The 21,621-nt window shown below is 30.8% G+C and overlaps 1 protein-coding gene across 1 annotated transcript in view; it reads left to right on the top strand.

The window, feature by feature from the left end:
• The window catches only part of LOC128998668 (glutamate-gated chloride channel-like), a 351,411-nt gene that overhangs the window by 275,505 nt on the left and 54,285 nt on the right, over positions 1-21,621 (top strand). Inside the window, exons 11-13 of the mRNA XM_054424900.1 lie at positions 2,277-2,336; positions 14,701-14,853; positions 15,656-15,870. Coding sequence (XP_054280875.1) covers positions 2,277-2,336; positions 14,701-14,853; positions 15,656-15,870 — 428 coding nt within the window. The remainder of the gene's footprint in view (positions 1-2,276; positions 2,337-14,700; positions 14,854-15,655; positions 15,871-21,621) is intronic.

Genomic DNA, 21,621 nt, shown 5'->3' with positions numbered 1-21,621 from the left:
TTTATGTGTTTTTTTGTACTAATAGTTCTTTCATTCGTAAATTGAAGCCTATTAAATTCATTTATTTGCATTAAATCATTATCAGCTAAGTAAAATTAATTAAATTGCTATTTATATAAAACAAAATACTCGTATTTTATTTAAATCGTCTAATTTGAAAACTTTTATGTAAATACCAATATACGTAAATTACGTAAATATACGTAAATAGGACGAATATTCACTAACTCTGATAATACAAAATTCACAGTAAATATCAATTTTCATTATCACACAACACTCTCCTAATAACTTCTTTATTTTATTTTTTTGCGTGTGTTTGTAATATCCCTGCTTGGGTTTCCTCCCTTAGATTGGGAATCGCCCTTTTGCAAATAAGAAGCACCACCTTCTACCCTAGCAAGCCATGTTTCATACACTGTCTGGTAGAATTAAGATGTTATACCATGTTGAATTTTTATATTTCTGGTAAACATGAACAGCTGTTTTTTTAGCCCTTGTTTCTGATCATGACTAAACTTACCAAGAAATTGTGTTAACGAAATAAGGTGCACTGTAGTAAATTGTTCAAGAATGTCAAACTTATAGAGCTTTTTTTACAGCGATGGATAATTGTCCCCTATAGTTAAATAAGAATGGTTTTAAAACAAACCTCTAAAATGATGTGCCTAATTTGTCAGTCAGCTCGCATAAGCTACCCTTTTTAACTGTTAAATACAAAAATTTGACTTATACCATCAACTTAGTTGGGTTTAATTAAAGGTGTAAAGTTTATTTATATTCAAACCAAGCTAACTTATACTTATTAATCTTATAACTCAAGGAAGGTTTTTGGTACGTATACATGAGCTATTTAACTGGTACTTTCATATAATGTTTTTATAATTATTCCCTTGTGTATGTGAGTCTTTGAAAAGGATAAAAAATTGTAATACATCAAATATATATATATATATTTGAGATTAATATTTTACCAGAAACTACAATATCCTGCTGGCAGTGATATTGTCGAAAAATAATCTCAGTGTTTGTCGCTGTAACAGAACTAAGAATACTCCCCTGAGGATGATTGTACAAGACAAAAGCTTTTTCGACATTCCCTTTGGGGGAATAACTGCTTCTTCTTTGTGTGATTCTAACACTTAATCCCTTCCCCTTTTCCAAACTGAGTTCCAAGGCTACTTATAAACACTTTACGGCTAGCCAGTTTTGTGTTCAGAATTATTGCTATGGGTTAAGGTTAAAAGTGATAAGGTATTGTTATTTTTCAAAACAGTGAAACTATTAATAGTTTTGACTCAAAAGGTTAAAATAAAAGTTTGTCGTAGCTTTATTTTACATTAAAGATTTTATTAGCTAAACCTTTTATGTTTTTGCTAAGCAACGATGCTAAGGTTAAGGGTGAAATGTATAGAAATGTACAGAACTACGTTATTCTAAATTGCAGCATGTAAGCCCCTTAAACAACTCAGGCTCTCCTGCTTAACACGGTTTGATATTTTATCCTATCCTAAGTAGATACGTCGCTGAAGCTCCGTATCAAATTGTCAATTTATATGTAGATTTATCCAGATCCTACTAAAATTGTGGACTTTATATGTTCATTTTACTACCATCAAGCCAAAACATGTAGCCTATTTAAGTTGTTGGGTGCAATATAGCTTTGAGCCTGATTAGTATTTCGTTTTTTGTTTATACTGTATTTTAAAGATTTTCCATAAAGAAGCCTATGATAAAAGTTCATTTACTTTACTTTTGTGGAATGAATTAAATACCCTCTAAAATATGAAGATCTGTCAGCATTGCATATCATTTCCTAAATAAGAATTACCTATTAATGTTAATTCCTTTAACGAGGATAAAAATAAATATTATTTTTTGCAAAATCGGTTGATTTTTTCATATTAATTTAAACTCCAATTACGTACTTAATTTATTCTAAAATGATAATATCTCAAACATTATATTATAAAACCCTAAAATAACTCAAACAGAACATTCCTCACTATTATTCCTAAACACTGATTTTATACAATATCTAATAATTGCGTTGTCTGTAATATTTCAAAGAACTTTAAACATACAAAGAAAATATCGTAAAATTTAATCTTGACTTATCGGAAAATCAGAAAGACAGCAAAACTCGAAATCTATATGGACCTAACAGCAATTAACTGCTTGCTATTGTAATTGGCGACTACTATCAACAATCGCTTCTGTTTGTCTTGTTTCCCTCCCCTTTGGCAACTAGCTGAGTAGGCCGGGTTATGTTTTAGACTCTGACGATGAACAGGACGACATTTGCTCGCTGTGCCAGCGACGCTTCGAAGAGCAAGGTAGGTGCAGTGCTAGCAATACTCGGCAAAGCCATACCATCCGTATCGACCTCACTTTACCATTCTGCTATCACCATTGCTATTGCTTCTGCTATTGCTATTACTGTTGCTTTCACTGTCGCTCTTTGGTGTTGCTTCTGATGTTGCTTTGATCTTAGTATTTTGTATCGTAGCTTCATTATTTCTAACGTGTTTTACACAACAGAGAAGGAGCTGTGGGACGCTGATCACGCCAGTTTGGTCCTTTACTGATTATACTAGACCCAAACACTGTTTGGTTCAAACATAACTGAGAAAGAGAGTCGTGCTTTTCCCCTTTCGTATAATCCAAAAGTAAATTCTTAAACTCTAAATCCGTTAGTTAAGTAATTAAATGTTTGTCGACTTTGGCATTGAAGTTTAACTTGTATTGCACTTACTAGGATGAGTTTTTGTTATTAAATAATTTTAAAGCTATATATTTTGTATTAGTAAACTAGACTATTTGTAAATTTCCCAACTACTACTATTACAAGTCTGTCTATGGTTTACAATACAAAGACAATAAATTATATTATATTGGACAATCAAAACTTGGAAGCACAATAAATTAAAATTGGAGTATTGTTATATTTTGAAACGATGGTAAATTGAAAAGAAAAGATTTCTTTCTTTGGGGCATTTTTAATTTTGAACTCTTCCACAACTGGCAATCGCTAAATTAATAAATACCCTAAACAAAACTTACGTTAGTAGGCATAGACAAAAACTTAAGTAGTCTTTATCTAAATATCTAAAAACTTTGTATTCTTTACTTTTAAAATAAGTGTATATTATATTTCAAGACACATTTTGTGTACTTGTTCGCTTGTCAAGACAATTAACCACAACATATGGCATATGAAAACCACATTTATACATTAATTTACATAGCCATGTTTTCTGTCGTTCCGTCCGTTTGTGATTTAAATTTTCTTATTAATCAATTTTATCTAAGGTATAAGGGTATTCTTCTTGTGTGTATAAGCGTCGATATAAGTGTATCTTACTATTTCTAATATGCTTAGTCCATTTGATCAACACATAATTCAAGATTACGGGCATGTAAAGTGTTGATAACAAATTCTAGGAGAAAAAATAATGTAATTAAATTATGCACTTTGTGATAAAAAAACGCGAGGAAAATTTCTTATTACTTTGTTAAGTTTTATTTACAAAGAAAATAAGAAAACTTTGTCGGTCGAAATTTACGGAAAGTAAATAAAAGAAACGTCTTATGACACTTAAAACATATATTTACGCTTATACTGTTACTGTTATTGAGGTCGAAATTGGTCAAAAAATACTTTTTTTCTCATACTGCTCAGTACTAGGGCTAATATTTGCCCTAATATGTTGTAATTTAAGTAAATACTTATTTACCAAGTTTTTTTATCCAGGTTAATAAGAAGTCTTATAACTTATATTAATTTGTGTTCTTCACTACTGGGCACAATTGTTTTTTATTAATGACGGGGTCCATAGATTCTTCATCAAACATAATTTATAAGAGCCCCATTAAATGCCTCTGTTGGCAGTGTCGTGATATAAATTACATTCCCATTCAATGTTTATCATGTATAAAAGTGCTGTAAAAATTATAAGAATCACTAGGAGATTAATTCAAATAAAAGTTTCTTACATTGTAAAAAAGTTGTAGTTGTGGGATATATATATGGTAAATTTTCTTCTTTGGGAATGGTTTATTTTTATCAACTTCAGTAAGAGCACTGGCAATTGAACTTAGATATGATGGAATCGTTTGTATAATTTTGTTTACATGAGTTTTTTGTACCTCTTTTGTAAATGGTAAAGGGTTTATTTTTGTTGGGGCTGCAAGGAAAAGGAATATTCCCTCCAAGGAATGGGGGGAGATGCGCAAATATCTCAAACACGCCACATACAAATCTCGGGCGAATACAATAACAAAACTAAAAGCTTAAAAAATTCATAAACAAAGTTTTATAGTTGGTAGGTAATTATTATACATGATGAGTATTGTGATGGCATATATATGATGTTTTTTTTCCGTTAGCACGATAACTCAAGTGAAAATCGTCCAAATTGTACACATACATATTGGAACGAGTTCACGAACCAGCATGATCGGATCAAGGGAACGGGGTAAGATTAAAATTGGGATTTCCCAATTTTTGGCCCTTAAAAAGTAAACTTTTGCAATTTTGTAACTATTTTGTAGGCCTTAAGGAAACAAATAATTAGTACGTAAAGCGCTGTTGTGCGTTTAATTTTTACGGAGAAAATTCCAAAATTTTATTTTTAAATTAGCATTTTATTCTTATAGAAGAATAGGTAAATTTATGTGGTTTTCTTCTTTATGATTATATATTTTTACCAAATTTGGCAAATTTCTTTAATAGTTTATCAGTTTTTAACATTACACTAGAAATAATCTTCATTAGGTTCACTGTAGCAGCAAAAGTAAGTGTTCATTAAAGCAGGTCTTATTAAAATAGAGATAAATTAGGTATTTTCAAGGAAAAATGTGCACTAAAATAGAAATTCGCTTTGTCTGCAGGTTTGCTGTGGCGGTTTTTAAAAATTGTTTTTGCAAGAATATTGGTAACATTAACTCGTTGTTTTTTTTATATTTTGTCTTCGAGAGCAAACTATTTATATTTATGGTTTCGTTACAGATAGTCAATAAATATGGATTTATTCAACTTCTTTGACCGTCATGTAAAAATGTATCAAAAATATCAAATTTGAAGGTTTTTATCGCACTCTTAATTGGGTTGATCCCGGGATTAGTTTTTGTAATCTCTAAATCATAGGATTCGACACTCGTTTGACAACAAATGTTCTAATTGTTTTTAATCAGTCCACTGTTGGGGTTGAAAAACTGATTTTAAACGTAAAACATTCAGTTATTTTTCATGTGATATGGACATGGCTCACGTGTTATATGTTTACACTGTAAATCGCCCAGCTTTAGGTCTATAAACGTATTTTTACCATGGTAAATCTATCAGACGAAGATTAAAATTGATCCTTTCCATCTATCACGTAAGCCAAATTGAACACCCAAATATATTGAAAGATTTAAATAGGGTGTACTTATACTTATACTTGAAAACAACAGCACAGTATATATATTAATGCGTATATGGTATGAGTTTACTCCTAAATCCAATTTATACTGATTTGTATAAGGTATTTTAATCACTAATCTAATGAAACTTTGAACTTTGCTGTTCGAATTTTGCTAGAAGAGTACATCGATCGGACCTTACATCAACACCATACATCCAGATATAAAATTTTACGTACATATTGTTTTCAAAATATAAATTTACATAATTTTACTGCAACTGAAATAAGCGTACTTAAACATGATATGGAAAGCTCGTAACCTGAAAGATTCACATTACTCTCAGAAACACACTGTTGTTGCAATAATAATATCTGAAACATTTATTTAGGTCATCTCAAAGCCTACGTCGTCATATTTATTTTTAATGGTTGTATTTGATTTTTACTCATTTTAACTTTATTTTTAACGAGGAATGCTGTCATATAATGTTGCAGGTTTGTTCACCTAAAACTAACTACACCTGAAAACGACTCGGAAATAATATAGTCATTAGTAACAACAATAAATCATCAACAGTATTGAAAATGTTACACATTTCATCAGTTTCCTACACAATAAGGAGCAACTTTGCATTATGTATGAGATGTAGGCATAGGACTATATTATTGTACAGTTTACAGTATATGTCATTAATTGTGATTTATTATATTTACATTATTTTTAGAAACATGTCAATTCCGATTAACAACCAAGTTTTGAACCTGTACGCTACCTCAGGTTGTATTTTCCCTGGTATTATTCGTAGTTATATCATTAATAAATGCATGGCAATACCCCAACAAGTTGTTCTATAACATAGCTTCGATCTTTATCCTGAGTTCTTCACAAAAATCTTTGTCTCCAAGACTTTCTCGGTTTTTCTCCTTTGCTAAATAGTTACTTGTTGAAACTAGCAAGAGGCTTGAAATGGTTTCGTTACTAAACCTGTATTTAGTAAGGGGAACTGTGGATTTTTCTCAATATTTATGAATAGTTATTAAAAATGATGAGTTAAATTGAGATATAAACGGTTCTACTGCATTCAGAAATGTAGTCGGGGCTTCTTTACTGATTGGGACGAGGTATTGATGGAGCTGATGGGAAGGAGGGTTTAATTTAGTGTACAAATATTAACATCATAATAATTTATAATTTCTTTTCATTGTTACACAGCATAACAAATTTATCATTGATTTTTATCCTCATTATATGTCGGTGTAATGCATAATTTGCAGCATTTATATAAGGTTATGTAGGTAATATTAGGTGCTATTAGGTTATTTTACGTATGTCGGGGATAAGAATAAAATAGAACTTATTTCTTTAAGTTCTCGGTTTAGTCGTCAACATTGTATTCAATCATGAAGAGTAAGGTTATTAAGAGGCATATTTTAAGACACATTTGCATCACACAATTAAAATAGCTTCATACCTATCTTTATTGAGATAAGGCATTTGTATCTATGACTATCACATATTCATTCGTATAATAGTGAGGGGTATGAACAGAAACCAACTTTCAAAAGTATAAAAAAATCCATCACAATAGTTTGTTTCCTAAGTAGGTACTGTGCAGCTAAGTATAGCGTTGGATTTACATGCACCGTTGTATTAGTATAAAATATGTATTGCAGTTATACTCGTGCTTTGCGTTTGCAATGAGAGAGGATTCGGTTTTGTGAAAATTTGGTTCTTTTAATTTACGGTATTCTATAGTATAACACATCTACCATAGCCATTATAATGTTCTAGCACTTAACCTAAACAATACAAAAAAGTAAATTACCAAATATTTACACATTATCACAATATGAAACAAAAATATAAGCATAACTGTAAACAATCCTACTAAAGTAGGATTAACAGTTCCAATTGTGTGACAGCTTTTTGTTGCTGCTTGGTTCAAATTAGCTGTTGTCATAAATGCAAAAAAATTATAGTGCTGCACCCTGTTGGTAAACTCTATAACTTTTAATGCTATTGAATATCATAGAACCAACTTGTGTATTTGAAACAGCTGACAAAATGCATTAATTCCTTTTAAATATAAAAAAATATAAGGTTAACATGGGAATCTCCAGAGCCACTGGGGCGGAGCCCGAAAGGATCTTAGAGATAAGAGTATGTCTATATGTCAATCGGGAACGTAAGCTATCATCATGCCAAATTTCAGCTTAACCCGACCAGTAGTTAATTAATTTGTTTATTTGTTACATGCACGGCAAACGCCATTTTACATGAGAGTTGAGTTGAGATTGAAAAAAATTGCATGTGACTTAAAGTGAAATAGTTATAGTGTGATCAATAATTAAATATTATAACAAATATGAAATAATAATAAATAATATGAAATATAGTAGTATAAAATACGATAACAACACAGTTTTGATGAATAAATTAACATCATTAAAATAACATAGTCATAAACATCATAAATATATACATCATAATAAATACATCATAAATATACATATTTAATGCGTGATTGCACTTAAACATCCAAACACACAAACATTCACATTTATATTAGTATTATAAAATTGGTATTTCCCAATAAAACATTTTGTTAAAGCTTTTGATTTCACTTCATCCTTTTTACAAATTACATAACTCAAATTAGTCAAATATTACGGGACTCTTGGTTTTTACTTTTTGACCCCTTCATCATTTTATATACGAGACTTAAAGCAATGATTTTTTTTATTAGTATGGTTGAGATTTTATTAAATTTATTTTCAATATATTAGTGGTAAAATGCTCTTTCGAACAAAAATGAAATAAGTTTCTTTACACGACACCGTTAAAGTAGTATTGATCCAACCCCAAATGTCCTTGTGTCAAGACATTTAGCCCACAAATTGCTCATCCGTGCCCTGAGCAATAAAAGTGTATTAGTATTACAAATACATAGCCTTGAAAGTAGATTTAGAATCTAAAATGTTGATATGTTTCATAAACTTCCATTCTTTGAGAACTCCCGTTGTAATGTTATAAAATAGCTTTAGTTAAACATATTTTATGACAAGTCAGTGAATAACAACAACTACCTAACTTTACTTAGGTGAACCTATGTAAATTTGTATAGCTCTAGGAACAAGACCGCAAAATAAGCATGCCGTTGATTTCAACTCTTTTCTTGTATTGCCTCTAATAGATATTTCACTAATTACTTCTGCCCAACGTTTGTTAATGTAAATGTGCTATCAATAATACCAGACTAACTCTTACTCTTGTGTAATTGTAATGCTTGTCCATATTATTCCCCTGTGTTTCATTAATATTACATTATTAAAAGGGTTTTATCAATTTTCCCATGTAGGTAATAGGCTATTAACCTTGGTCGCATTGTAAGATCCAGACCCGGGGCCGATTTATTTTTTAGTTTTTTATGTCATTTTAGGCCAAAAACACTAAACACCATCCGGTCAAATCCATTTATATTATGTGAGTGTGTCCGTTAGCACGGTGACTCAAGTATAGATGGTTGGGTTTTCATGAAGTTTGGTACAAAAGTAAATACCTACGTTTATTTGAACGAAATCGTGAACCAACACGATCGGACTATGGGAAAGGATTATTATGGGGTATAAATTGTTAAAATTTTGCAATTTTTCTGCCAATGTCTTTGTAGAGCTTAAAAACCCAAATAATTTATTGCATTGAAGCGTTGTTGTACGCCTAATAAATACCGGGAAATTGTCAGCTATTAAGATTTCAATAAAGAACACACTATATGTCTTTCTTAGTAGCAGCATTTGAATCTAAAATAAATCTGATATTTTTAGAGAATAATTTAGCAAATATCTAACCAGGTACTGTAAATTAAGCATTAAGAATTTATAAGACAAACTACCATCCTACAAAATAAATAAATATATGATTACGGTTGCAAAGCTATACTTACTTACTTACTGCAGTGGCCATAGGTACCCCAAGTGGTACTTGGCCTCGCCTACACATTGCCTCCAGCCTTCTCTGTCCTGCGCCTGGTCTTCATTTCTACCCAGCTTCCTCAAGTCCCGTCGCACCTGGTCCTTCCATCTCAGTTTAGGCCTGCCTGGTGGCCTTCTGCCTTCTGGGTCGTTCCTTAATACACTGCTTAAGGTTGTGCCATGTTCTCTTCTGAGGACATGACCCGCCCACCTAATGCGTCTGCTTTTTACCTCAGCTGTTATATCTGGGTCTTTATATAGCTCTCTTATTTCGAAATTATGTCTAATTCTCCAGAATCCATCTTCTTTAGTTGGGCCATATATTTTCCTAAGAATTTTGTTTTCAAAAGTTACTAACCGTTTTTCTGATTTTTTGCTCATTACCCAACACTCAGATCCATACATTAGTGTCGGTCTAATTATAGTTTTATAAACTCTTACTTTAGTATTGCGGGATAACAGCTTTGAGCTCAAAATTTTGTTACATGCATGGAGGCTTCTGTTTGCAGCATTGAGTCTGTTAGTTATTTCCAGTTCTTCATTATTATCATTTGTTAATAAGACTCCCAGGTAGGTGAAATTGTTCACTTTTTGGAAAACATGGTTTTCTATCTGCAGGACTTCATTGTCCTCTTCTTGGTCATCTCGTCTACCACATTGCATATATTTAGTTTTTCTATCATTTATTTCAAGGCCAGCCTTTTTCGTTTCCTCAATCAATATTCTGACTAGATCTTCTAAGTCTTGTTTTGTATGTGCTAATATCGCAACATCATCCGCAAAGGCTAAAATATTTATTTTCTTTCCTATCTTTATCCCTACCTCTGAACTTTTAACTTTCTGTAGTGCTTCTTCTAGAGCAATGTTGAAAAGTATTGGGGATATTCCATCTCCCTGTCTCACTCCAGTGTCTACTGAGAAAGCCTCTGACACTTGTCCTTCCACTTTTACTTTACATTTTGAGTCTTGGACACTTAATGAGGCCATTTTTATAAGTTTTTTTGGAATTCCCTGTTTTTCCATTACTTTCCATATTCTTTTTCTGTCTAAACTGTCGTAAGCTTTTGTAAAGTCTATGAAAATGCAGTAGAAAGATTGTTTAAATTCATAGTATTTTGCTATTGATTCTTTTAAAATGAAAATTTGATCTATGGTAGATTTTCCTTTGGCAAAGCTATATGCACCATATTTAATTAAATGCGAAGAAACAACACTATTACTCGTTAAAACAAAATATTAACCGTAGTTGTCTTGTATTATGTAAGGAATAATTAGTATGATAATATAATATGATAATAATTCACAAAGTAATAATTGGTTATCCGGCCAGCCCAAGAACCTTTGATTCAAGCGAAATTCAGTTTAGAAGCCCTACTGCTATTGCTTATACACATTACCTCGGTAATAATAGATGACATTTTTTCCAGCCAAATACGGTAGTTTCAGTAAAAATGTGTTTAGTCTTGAAATATATTAGTAAAAATCTCGATATGTAGTATTAGTATAAGTCTAGTCTTAAAAAGCGTTTTCTTGTGATACAGTGGGTTTCCTTGGTGTATAAAGTTTTAAATTGTATAACACAGAGCATTCTCCAGGTTACATCTTAACATCTTTGGACTACCAAGACTCTTGAAACGGAGTTTTTTTTATGCATAGAGATTTTTACTGGTAATGTGTAATAACCGTAGGGCTTCTAACCTGAATTTCGCTTAAATCAACGAATCTCGGGATAGTCGGTCAACCAATTATTCCTTTGTGGGTTATTATTATATTATTATAACAATATATTAATTATAACAAACATACATTTGAAAATGAAAAAATATAGATCCAATAGTATTTGTTGCAAATTCAACTATGTGTTTTTACTTGTATGTACACTATTACGAAGTATATTGAATTGTATATTGATCTAGATAGCTGGAAGTGTAAATGCAAGTACACTACAACAGCAGCACTATACTAATTATCCATTCCAAAGTGCATAATACCATTGAATAAAGCATGAAATATATTTACGTAATTGCCTGAGTTTTATTATGTATTTCATAATACATTACATTAGGCAACTGGCTTACGTTTTCCATTCTCATCCCAGCATAAATTAAGTTGTTCAGCTTTAATCATAACTTTCTCTGTTTGATAAGTTCCTTGTACAGGCCTAAAGCCATGTGAACAAGAACAATAAATCTAAGGATAGAAACACAATCAATCAATTTGTTATGGATGTGCCATAGTTTTAATTATGCAAATTTTATTGCTTAAAATAATGAGGTGTGTTTGGAATTTATCTCAAACTATGCCGCTATAGAAAGAGGCATAGTTGATGACATTTATAGTAACCATCTGAATAATTATTCTAGTAAAGATTCATTTTTAGCTAAAATTTTCAAATGCTTTATTTAACCTCTGTCCAAAAAATAACATAAGGCAAACGTCAAATTGATCACGTAAGAATCCAAACAGCTCGCTAGAGGTATATCGCTGAAGCTACAATCAGGTATATGTATGAATAACGTTTTTTTTATTGCATGAATGCATGTATATTGTTTGACTTTAAGTCCTGCATAGTTTGTTGTACGCTAGCTCTAGAGTGTGCATTTTAAAAGATAATTAGTTCTTGAAAGTAGACAGTTTATAAAGTAGCCTTAAGATTTAATTGCCTTGAATGATGTTATATTGTATTATGTAGTCTTTATTATAGTTTTCTATTATGAAAGTGAAAGTTAAGTTATTAATTTATTTATTAATAAATGTGTATTAAGATTATTTACAATTTCGTCTGTGTTCATAAAATAATTAATCTCTGTGTAAAACGAAAGGTTATTTAATACTTTACTTAACCCTATAACGGTTAGTTACCGTGTAAAAAGTAACAGAGAAAAATTACAATCTGACATAACTCTTAAATTTGCCGATCATATAAAAGAATTATTACCAAGAAATTTGGAAAAGATTTTAAGTCATAATAGAACAAATAAATAATCTTAATTAAATGTTGCAAGTTTAAAAATGTAATTTTGTTGCATACAAGAACAGTAAATATGCGTGTTTATGCAATAAAAATTGCAATCAATATACGTTTAATTTAAAACTTTTTGTCTATGTATTGTGATCCGACGATAGTACAACTAATATTGCACTCATATTCAATACATGTACTTAAAATATTAGTATAGCCTACAATATGTATGGCCAAAACCTTCATGGCTACAATATCATTTCCGACTAATGCTTTAAAAGCGTAAGTGAGCTGGTCTAATGTTTAGAGTGCAGGACTTCGGTTCCTGAGGTCTCGGGTTCAAATCCCACGAAATCACCAATGGATTTATCTAAGTGATAATGCCGCAACCCCTAAGTCTAGCCAGATAATTATTTTGGTGCTCGTATTTAATATTATGTATGCAATACATTTTGTACTAACACAACTGTTTTCCCAGAAGAAAGTTTTTTGATCATTTAAATTTTCCTAGGAAAAAATAATAACCTCGTGAAACATATAACTTTGATGTGTAACATTGACACTATATGAGTGTAATACATATTTACTGGGAACTAAAAAAATAATTCAATATTATTTTATGTAAATCATCAGATTAAAAAGTTGTCTCTAATATTATGTGTAGGCAATCTACGAATATGGAAGCCCGTGATCGCAATAAAAAGCTTTCTATTTCCTATTCCACTATAAAACTTTGCAGTGTCAGAATTGACATTGTTATATATGTACGTTCAATTATTCAGCCTAAAGAAAAGATTATGTAAACCCCAATTTATTTCAATTAATGAGGATTTCTTGCAAAGTTGTACTAAAAAATAACTCACAAACATTTGAAATTCTGTTACGTTGATAATATTGCTTAGTGTACTGTAGATTATTTATCTAAGGAAAATTAAATTCTATACATGGTGAACATGCCTATAAGTTGATTAGTCGACCTGTAATTTGTAAAGTTGATCAATACTACTTGCATGGTTAAAAAATATTGTTATTAGCATTCATTGCCCGTTTAATCTGGTTTTATTTAGTTATATATTAGGTTTACTTAAACGTTTTTGATATAGAAGACTTCTAGGGAGGTATAAAATAATAAACCCCAAAACTTACAATCTATAGATTAATTTTAAAAAGTTTCTCTTAATAGCATTAGTTTAAAAAAGTCAAGTCTGCAATCATTGCGTTTTCAGTTTTCACACATTTCCTGCGTCTTGGTCATCTCAAATAAACTATACAATTAGTTCCAAACCAACTTTTTTATGTTCAATATTTTTTTAGTCCTTATTTGTTACAACACAATAGCTAAGCTAATAATAATCCATTCACAAAGTATGACATTTGATTATTACTTTTTAAACAAGGAAAATACTTCTTAGATAAGCAATTATTAATATAAATTGATTTTAGGCTATTCTGTAACAAAACTATTTTATTTTACCTTTTTATTAAAAGTCTTGCTGTAACCTCATGATTCCCAAAAACGCCCAAAAACATTTCAGATACTTACGAGACCATGTTAAAATTTAATGTGTCACCTTTTCATTAAATTTTACCAAGCCTAACCAGAACTTTTACAGATAAATTTATTTTAATGATTATATTTTTCGATGAAACTAACATAGTTTTTTTTTAACTAAACTCATTATTTTTATTGAGCCCTTTATAAATAAATAGTTAATGCGTAAACTTTGTAGCTCCTATAAAGTTTAACAATTATGTGGCATGTTTCTTAAGAACACATTGTGTCCTATAGGTGTGATTAAAATCACTTTAAACATCCCTAAAGCTAGGTGTTGTTGAACCGAAGGTTGAATTTGGGAATGATTTTTATTTATGGGACTTGAAACATTTCCTAATGACAGTTTTTCGTACTAGTATGACGCGACTTGTGCTTTGTTTAAGGTGCCAGATGAACAGATGTAATCAACAAATTAACTAGACTCACTCCCCTATTGCAGGTAGTCGGTAGTACTACTAATTTGTTGAAAACATTATACAATGCACCAAACATCGTGCATACGTTATAGATTGTTAAATAGTAAATTGTATAATACGTGTTACAAGTTTAAAAATTATAATAAAAAATGAAAAATTTGACATATTAGATCTAAACGCCAAAAAACAACATAAACTAAAACAGATTAAAAGTGGGTGGATCTAAAACAATTAGTTACTCATTCATTTTGTGCTTTTAAAATTGACTACACTGAGGGGAGGAATTTTTAACTAAACAAAATATATTTAATTTTCTTCGATATGTAAAACATCATTTTCAGAATGTGTCAAACAATTGCTATACTGGCATGGTTTTTGCTCTCACAGGCAACTACAGCTGTCTCAAGGTAGACCTCATCTTCACCAGGGACAGAGCTTTCTACTTCACGACAGTGTTCATACCGGGAATAATCCTGGTCACTTCGTCATTCATCACGTTCTGGTTGGAATGGAACGCGGTACCTGCGAGGGTTATGATAGGTACGTACTCAGTTAAAAATACGAGGTGGTTGTAAGGGGTTGTGTGTATAGCTTTTAAGTTCGCATGTATGAGACTCCTCGCGCTTACTGGTATCATTTGTGAACAGAACTGTGTCATGTGCAGCTCTAGAGGTCACGTGTACATTTAACTGTGTGTCTAGATTTTTTTTATTATTGAATCTCCCGTCGCATGCAGGAAAATGTCAATGATATGTTTTTGACTGCATGAAACAAATCGGCTGCAGACATTTATCGCTAGATGACTGATGTTTATGAACCTAATGCCATTGATGAGAGTAAAGGGCAGAAATAAACTGTACTTTGTTTAAGTAGCTCCTAAAAGAGTATCTGTCTTGTTTGCTATTATACAAAAACATCTTTTACCATTATGCTCTGTTTTACTATATTAAACAGAGCAGGAAGTACTCCGCCAAGGCACCAACACAAAAATTTAGAAATAGCATACAAAGGCAATTAAAGCCAAGTTTAATGTAAGTTAATTTAGTTTTGAAAAACATGATCAGAAACTAAAGTTAACTTAGTTTTCTATTAGGCTTCACTTTCGTCTGTTCCATTCCCCGTATTTAGGATGACACAAAGGCCATCTCTCAATTGAGTTACGAACATCACGTAATAATGTCATTGCTCCGAATGTCAAACCTATTGACGTCACAACTGACCACGTACCATTGGTTTAACAACGTTTAAATCTTACCTCTGAGACTGATGAACTGCATGTTTCATATATATAACATAGTCGTGTGTGTAGGAACTAAATTTTTAAAGCAATCGTTTTTTTCAGGTGTAACTACAATGCTCAACTTTTTCACTACCTCTAATGGTTTCCGGTCGACTCTACCTGTGGTATCCAACCTGACTGCCATGAATGTATGGGACGGTGTTTGTATGTGCTTCATCTACGCCAGTTTGCTTGAGTTTGTCTGTGTTAACTACGTTGGACGCAAACGCCCGCTCCACAACGTCGTCTACAGGCCTGGTGAAAACCCTGTTACCCAGGTATGCTTACGCTTAACTTGAATTATTGGCAGTTTTCTTTCTACATTACCTCTACAAATTTGTTAGTACTTTTAATTTAAGATATTATTTTATTATTTTTTAGAGTATTTAAATTTAATTTACATTTTTCTTACCTAAAGACCACTGAAGAGTACTTGTCACAGTTAAATATCCTCCTTTGTAAATTCTACGTATATTTTTTTGTATTTCATTAGTTTTTGCTTTTATAGAGTTAGTTTAGATTTCATGCAGCATTGATGTTTTTTACATTGTGGTTCACTGTGATTAGGCAGATATACATAACCAATTATAACACAAATAGTAGGAAGTACTTTTGTTAAATAACTAACTCTATATAGACATATCTTAACTAATAATTAGTGCTATTTTGATGTTATTGCTCGAAATTCAACACTAGAAGGTCTTTAACAAATTTTAACTACCATCAGAGTATTTTCTTACATTTGTCATCACAAAAGTGAAAGCTGTTGATTAGGCTTTCATTTCAAATAATCATGAAAGAGAACACACCAATACTCTAAACTACATCATTACATAGTTACAAGAAATGTATGTGTAATACTGTTAAAATCCCCTAGTCAAAATTATTTTTATCAAGAGTCAGTTTGGTCAGTATTTTTGGTGTTCATTGAAAGGTTTAATGGTTTTTGACAGTTTTAAAACTTAAATCAATCATTATATATATAATAATATATTTATATTTATTGCAATATAAAATTTTTCATGGTAATGATGGATATAAATTTATTATTCCCTATTGAGGAATCTTGCAAAAACAAGCACATGCATCCCTCTTACAGTTGTATGTCTAAATTGGCCAAATCAAGAACAATTCAGGTAATGGTTTTATTATTTCACGTTGTTGCGTGGTATTTCACGTTTATTGATTGATTTGGTTTGTATTGTCCATTATCTTCTGCGACTTCTTCTAGTTCTTTTGCCCAAAGTGTTAATCATTATTTTTGTCGACTGCTTAATGCTGACTCCTTCATATTAGTTAGTTTTAGTTTTAATTAGTGTTTTAAGTGTCTTTATAGGCAAACCGCCCATATGACTATCGGTTTTCCTTCTGTACTTTAGTAGCTTGTTGTTTACTAAATTCCCTAATCAGCTATGTATGATTTATACTTTGCAAAAGTATTATAGTTGATTCTTATAAAATGCTAAATCCAATTTTGAATCTTGTTCGCCTGTAAATATTAAGTATATTTACTCTGTTTTCAAGGCCTTTTTACAGCTTCCAGCTTAAATACTACCATTTTGGTATTAAAACCAACCAACCTACCAATGTGGTAGTTAAGGTATCTAGTAACGCTAAAAACACATATTTCACTAAATTTGTATCACATTTCCGTAACTTATTTCCATGTTCATTCATATACAAGTTTACACTAAAGAAAGTAATTCTGCTTGTTTAAATACTACCCCTGAATCATCCAAACTTTGGACATTTTTATGAATGTTTTATCAAGCTGATGGCTGCATCAATCTACCCACATTTTTCACCTATCAGATTTTTTTATTCTTAAGGAGGTTCTTTTTCTTCTTTCATGGAATTCTACAGACTCAAGTTCTTTATTAAAAACAAATATTTAATATTTTTACTAATGGATTATTGTTTGATTAATTTTCTACCACATTATTAGCGTAATCCATTTCATCATTTTAATTTAATGGGATTTTCAAGCTTAGACTTAAAACAAAGGTTAATGAATTTTTATTCAATTGAAAAACTGATAATAATTTTTCTCGCCTATAAAAGTTTCCTCAGAACTTTGTCAAACTCTTATCACATACTTTTTGTCAATCCACAGTTATAGAAAACTGTTTAGGAACGTACCATAGTTTTGATAACTCATCAAAAATCAGAAAAACCTTTGCAACATATGCGGCTAATGAATCATATTTGCTGCAATTGAGGGAGGAACTAGTTCGTTATGAGCCCCTTAAAATTATGGAAGAACAATTAATTATGGAAGAAATCTTTGAGTCACTTAGTACTGCTTAAAACATCATAGAAATTTACCTTAAGCCAGTAGTTAATGTATAAATATTTTTTCAGATATTTAAATATATTTGTTACGTAAATTTCATATTGAATGATTTGTGTTGTGTACTGAGCATGTATGAACAAGTTTGCATTGTATTTTAAATTTACAGAGGTGCCCTATCGTTATGTTTATGAAGGGCTTTGAGCGTAAGGATTTTTATTTAAAAATATGTTTAAATATATCCAAATTGTTCTTTGTTATAGGCTGAATTCAGTGCTTAATTTCAGAAGGTATATGCTATGAAAAGTGATGTCAATTTAAAAAAAAATATTTCAGAAAGTTTCAGCATTCAAAGAATGTTCCACGAATAATATTATTGTGGATGTAATTAGAAAGTTTAATAATTTATTTCAAATGTCATCTATATCATGGAATTATATTGGGTTCTCGATTTTATTTGTTTTAAAAGACTAAAGTTTTGAGGTATTTGTTTTGTTTGGTCTTTAAGTGTTTGGTCACTACAAAAGTGATATTTCTTCATTCATATAGGTTCTTAAACGTTTTCAAGGGACATGTTCCAATATATTTTTATAGAGGAAAGTGTGCATATATTAAATTTAAAAAAAATACATCATGTATAAATGTTATAAATTATTATGAGAATTTTTAACAAGATATAAACTAACTGTGCTAACAGTATACTTCTAACACTATCCATTTAAGTAAAAAAATGTATTCATAGAAATATTTAAAGATTAATTTATATCTCTCCAAGGGAAGTCCAAAATCTTTGAACTTTGTAAAATTCTTCTACTGTAGTTTGTTTGGTCATTTATTCTTCTCATTAATTTTGAAAGTTCTGAAATACAAGCTGCAACTCAACTTACTGAACAATCATATTTGGCATATTTGAAACTGCCAAATCAGTCTTATCACATCCATATTGGTCAAGTTTTCTCCTTTGCTAGGTGATGAGTTTGTTTTTTCAAAATTAAAATTCCTTCAAGAGCAAGTAAGATGCTTCCAGTACAAACATTTTTTTGACTCAGTGGCTCAGTGGTATCACCATAAACTTTGGGCCCAAGGCAGTTTTTTTGTGGGTTCGGATCTTGGTACCTACCCCAATTTCTTTTCTGTACACTTCACCCTTGTACTGTATCAGCTCGGCCGTAGCTTGTGTGGAGGGCCAAATTTAAGGTTAAAGTAGACCACCAACCTCTTTATAAAAAAAATTTTAAGTTTACAATTACTGCTATATTGAGGACTAATCTATGTTGGAACTTGAGCTAATGTATTGCTACTAAATGCAGCATGAAAATTCCTCTATTGTCATTGCTATTAAAGATTCATACTAAGGTTGTCATCAACTATGCACAAAGATCAGTCATGCACACATGAATATTCTATGCTCAAATTAATCATGCTCATGCTCTCACCTAGGCATACCACAGCAATCTTAAGCCGGCCGGAGGAAGGTGTTACGAGTATGTTAGCAGAGTTAGATGTCAGGTAGCAAATATAGCTCTGAGCACAGCAATATTCAAGTGAAATCTATGATATAAGATATGATTGATTTAATAAATATTTTATAAAATTAAATCTACCTCTTGTATTTTATGAGTAAATGAGAATATTTTAAATCATAGATAAAATTAAATTAAATTTTAATTACAAGCTGAATGCACTTCAGGAACATAAGTAATACATTAACAATCCATTGTGTAGAATTTAATGAAATCTTACATTCAAATTAAAGTTAATGTAATTAAAGTTTTAAAGCTTTGTCTTATAACTGTTCTAATTAAAATAACTGATTAAAGAGTGCTCACTTGAACGCCGAAAAATTAAGATATAATCATACTTTAAATCTCAATTCATAACAATCTTTGAGGACTTTAATATAATGAATTTATCAGACAATCTATACCATACTTACAGCAAATTGTACAACCGATGATATTGTTCAATTTCTTCCAGTAAATATTTTTGTTGGGAGGTGTTAGTTTGGTGCTTAGGATAGTAGTCACAACTAAATTTATTTTGTAGATGGTTTACACTTTTCCCATATCTTCTAATGGTTTTTACATTATAAAGCAATAGTCGATACAGTTAATAAACATGTTTAGAAATTAAGCACTGCATTAGGTCACAACAATCTAAAACAACCTTACACATCAATTCACATCTACCATTCCGCTGGGCACCTTTGTTTAAGTTATTTTGTATGGTATTTGTTTTGATAACATTCAAACTGTTAACTATTAATTGTATCTAATTTTTATTCTTAGCAGGAGTTTAGAAATCTTTCACAATTGCACGATATTTTGGAAATAAGACTTACTATTAAAGTTTATTCCTTAAAACTACTTTTACACTTTCCAATATCTCGGGTAAGTGGGCATGGTTTAAATACTTACCTGTATGGTTGTGGCAGTTAGTGTGCTTGCATGTGTGAGTGTTTCTGGTGTAAACAGAAGTATTTTTATACGTTATATAACTATTACATTTCAAAATATGATATTCAACAAGCTCTACTTATGTTATATTTTTGAAACAAAATATCCAAACTTGAAATATATTTATGTGGAAAACAAACTTTATAAACAATATTATAAAGTGTAGTATTTTTGTAACAAGCATTTTTAGAATAAAATATACCGTAATACTAACAAGATTAGGTGGATAAGGTTTTCCAGTTTATTCCATTTGCCTATCTTTCCTCTTTTTACTTGCAGTCCTCACTATGTAGACAAAAATGTAGAGCATTTCTTTTTATATGATTTTAGTTTTCAACAATTCATGGCCAATTGGAAATACCATTTCTGTACCATATTGCTCTAAGGTTCATATTTTATCAGACATCATTAAACATGCTATAATACACAAGTAATGTCACAATCAGCAACATTTACAAAGCACTAATATGCAGGTTATAAAACAAGTCTGAACCTTTATAATTCTTTAACTACTGTATTCTAGATGTTTGGAAATTACAACAATAATTAGTTACAGCAATACTTTTTTACCTTTGATTGGTGATGGGATATTTCCCCCCTGTATTAATAGTAGGATCAAGGTGGGATAGTTTATTTATGAAAAATAAAATAGCTATTAAATTAGATGAGCCCATATGAAAATGCACCAATTTGTTTAGGGAAGAAAATACACTAGGGAAACACATTTGTATAACCGTTCCTAATCAGTATCAGCAGTGTACTTTTAGTTTATCTTGGATCGTACTTGAATCAAGTATTGTTTTTTTTTTATCTTGAAGTGTAAATTTTTCTCCATGACACTTCGTGAAGAACATTTCACATTTTTCGAACTGAGGTGTGAAAGTATATGTGATCGGTTTTGTTGAACAGATTCCTGGACGTTTCACACGAATGCCTTTATCCACTATCAGACCACTTGCACTCTATGTATGTATGTACTTGGCATGTCACATATATTTCACTTATATGGTGATTGAGTGTTGGCGATTACTTATTCCCAAGTTCACAGCCAGTCTTACAGTAATAATGACAAATCATATGCTTCAACAAAATTAATTACGTCAATCTCTTCACTCGCTCTCTAGATGTATAGCATACTTGTAGCATATGATATTTGTGTTTCTAATCGTGTTCAAAAACATATTGTGTATTATGTTTGTGATTGATTTTTGGTTGATTAATATGAGTGTAAAAGGGGTTTGTTGTTTTGCCAATATTTTATGTTATTTTTTAAAATAAAAACT

This window comes from Macrosteles quadrilineatus, unplaced genomic scaffold (assembly GCF_028750875.1).
Source record: "Macrosteles quadrilineatus isolate MER2022 unplaced genomic scaffold, UCM_ALF_1.0 Scaffold_7__1_contigs__length_78375512, whole genome shotgun sequence".
NCBI lineage: Eukaryota > Metazoa > Arthropoda > Insecta > Hemiptera > Cicadellidae > Macrosteles > Macrosteles quadrilineatus.
The sequence above is the reverse complement of the archived record's forward strand: the minus strand, read 5'-3'. Positions and strand labels throughout refer to the sequence as shown.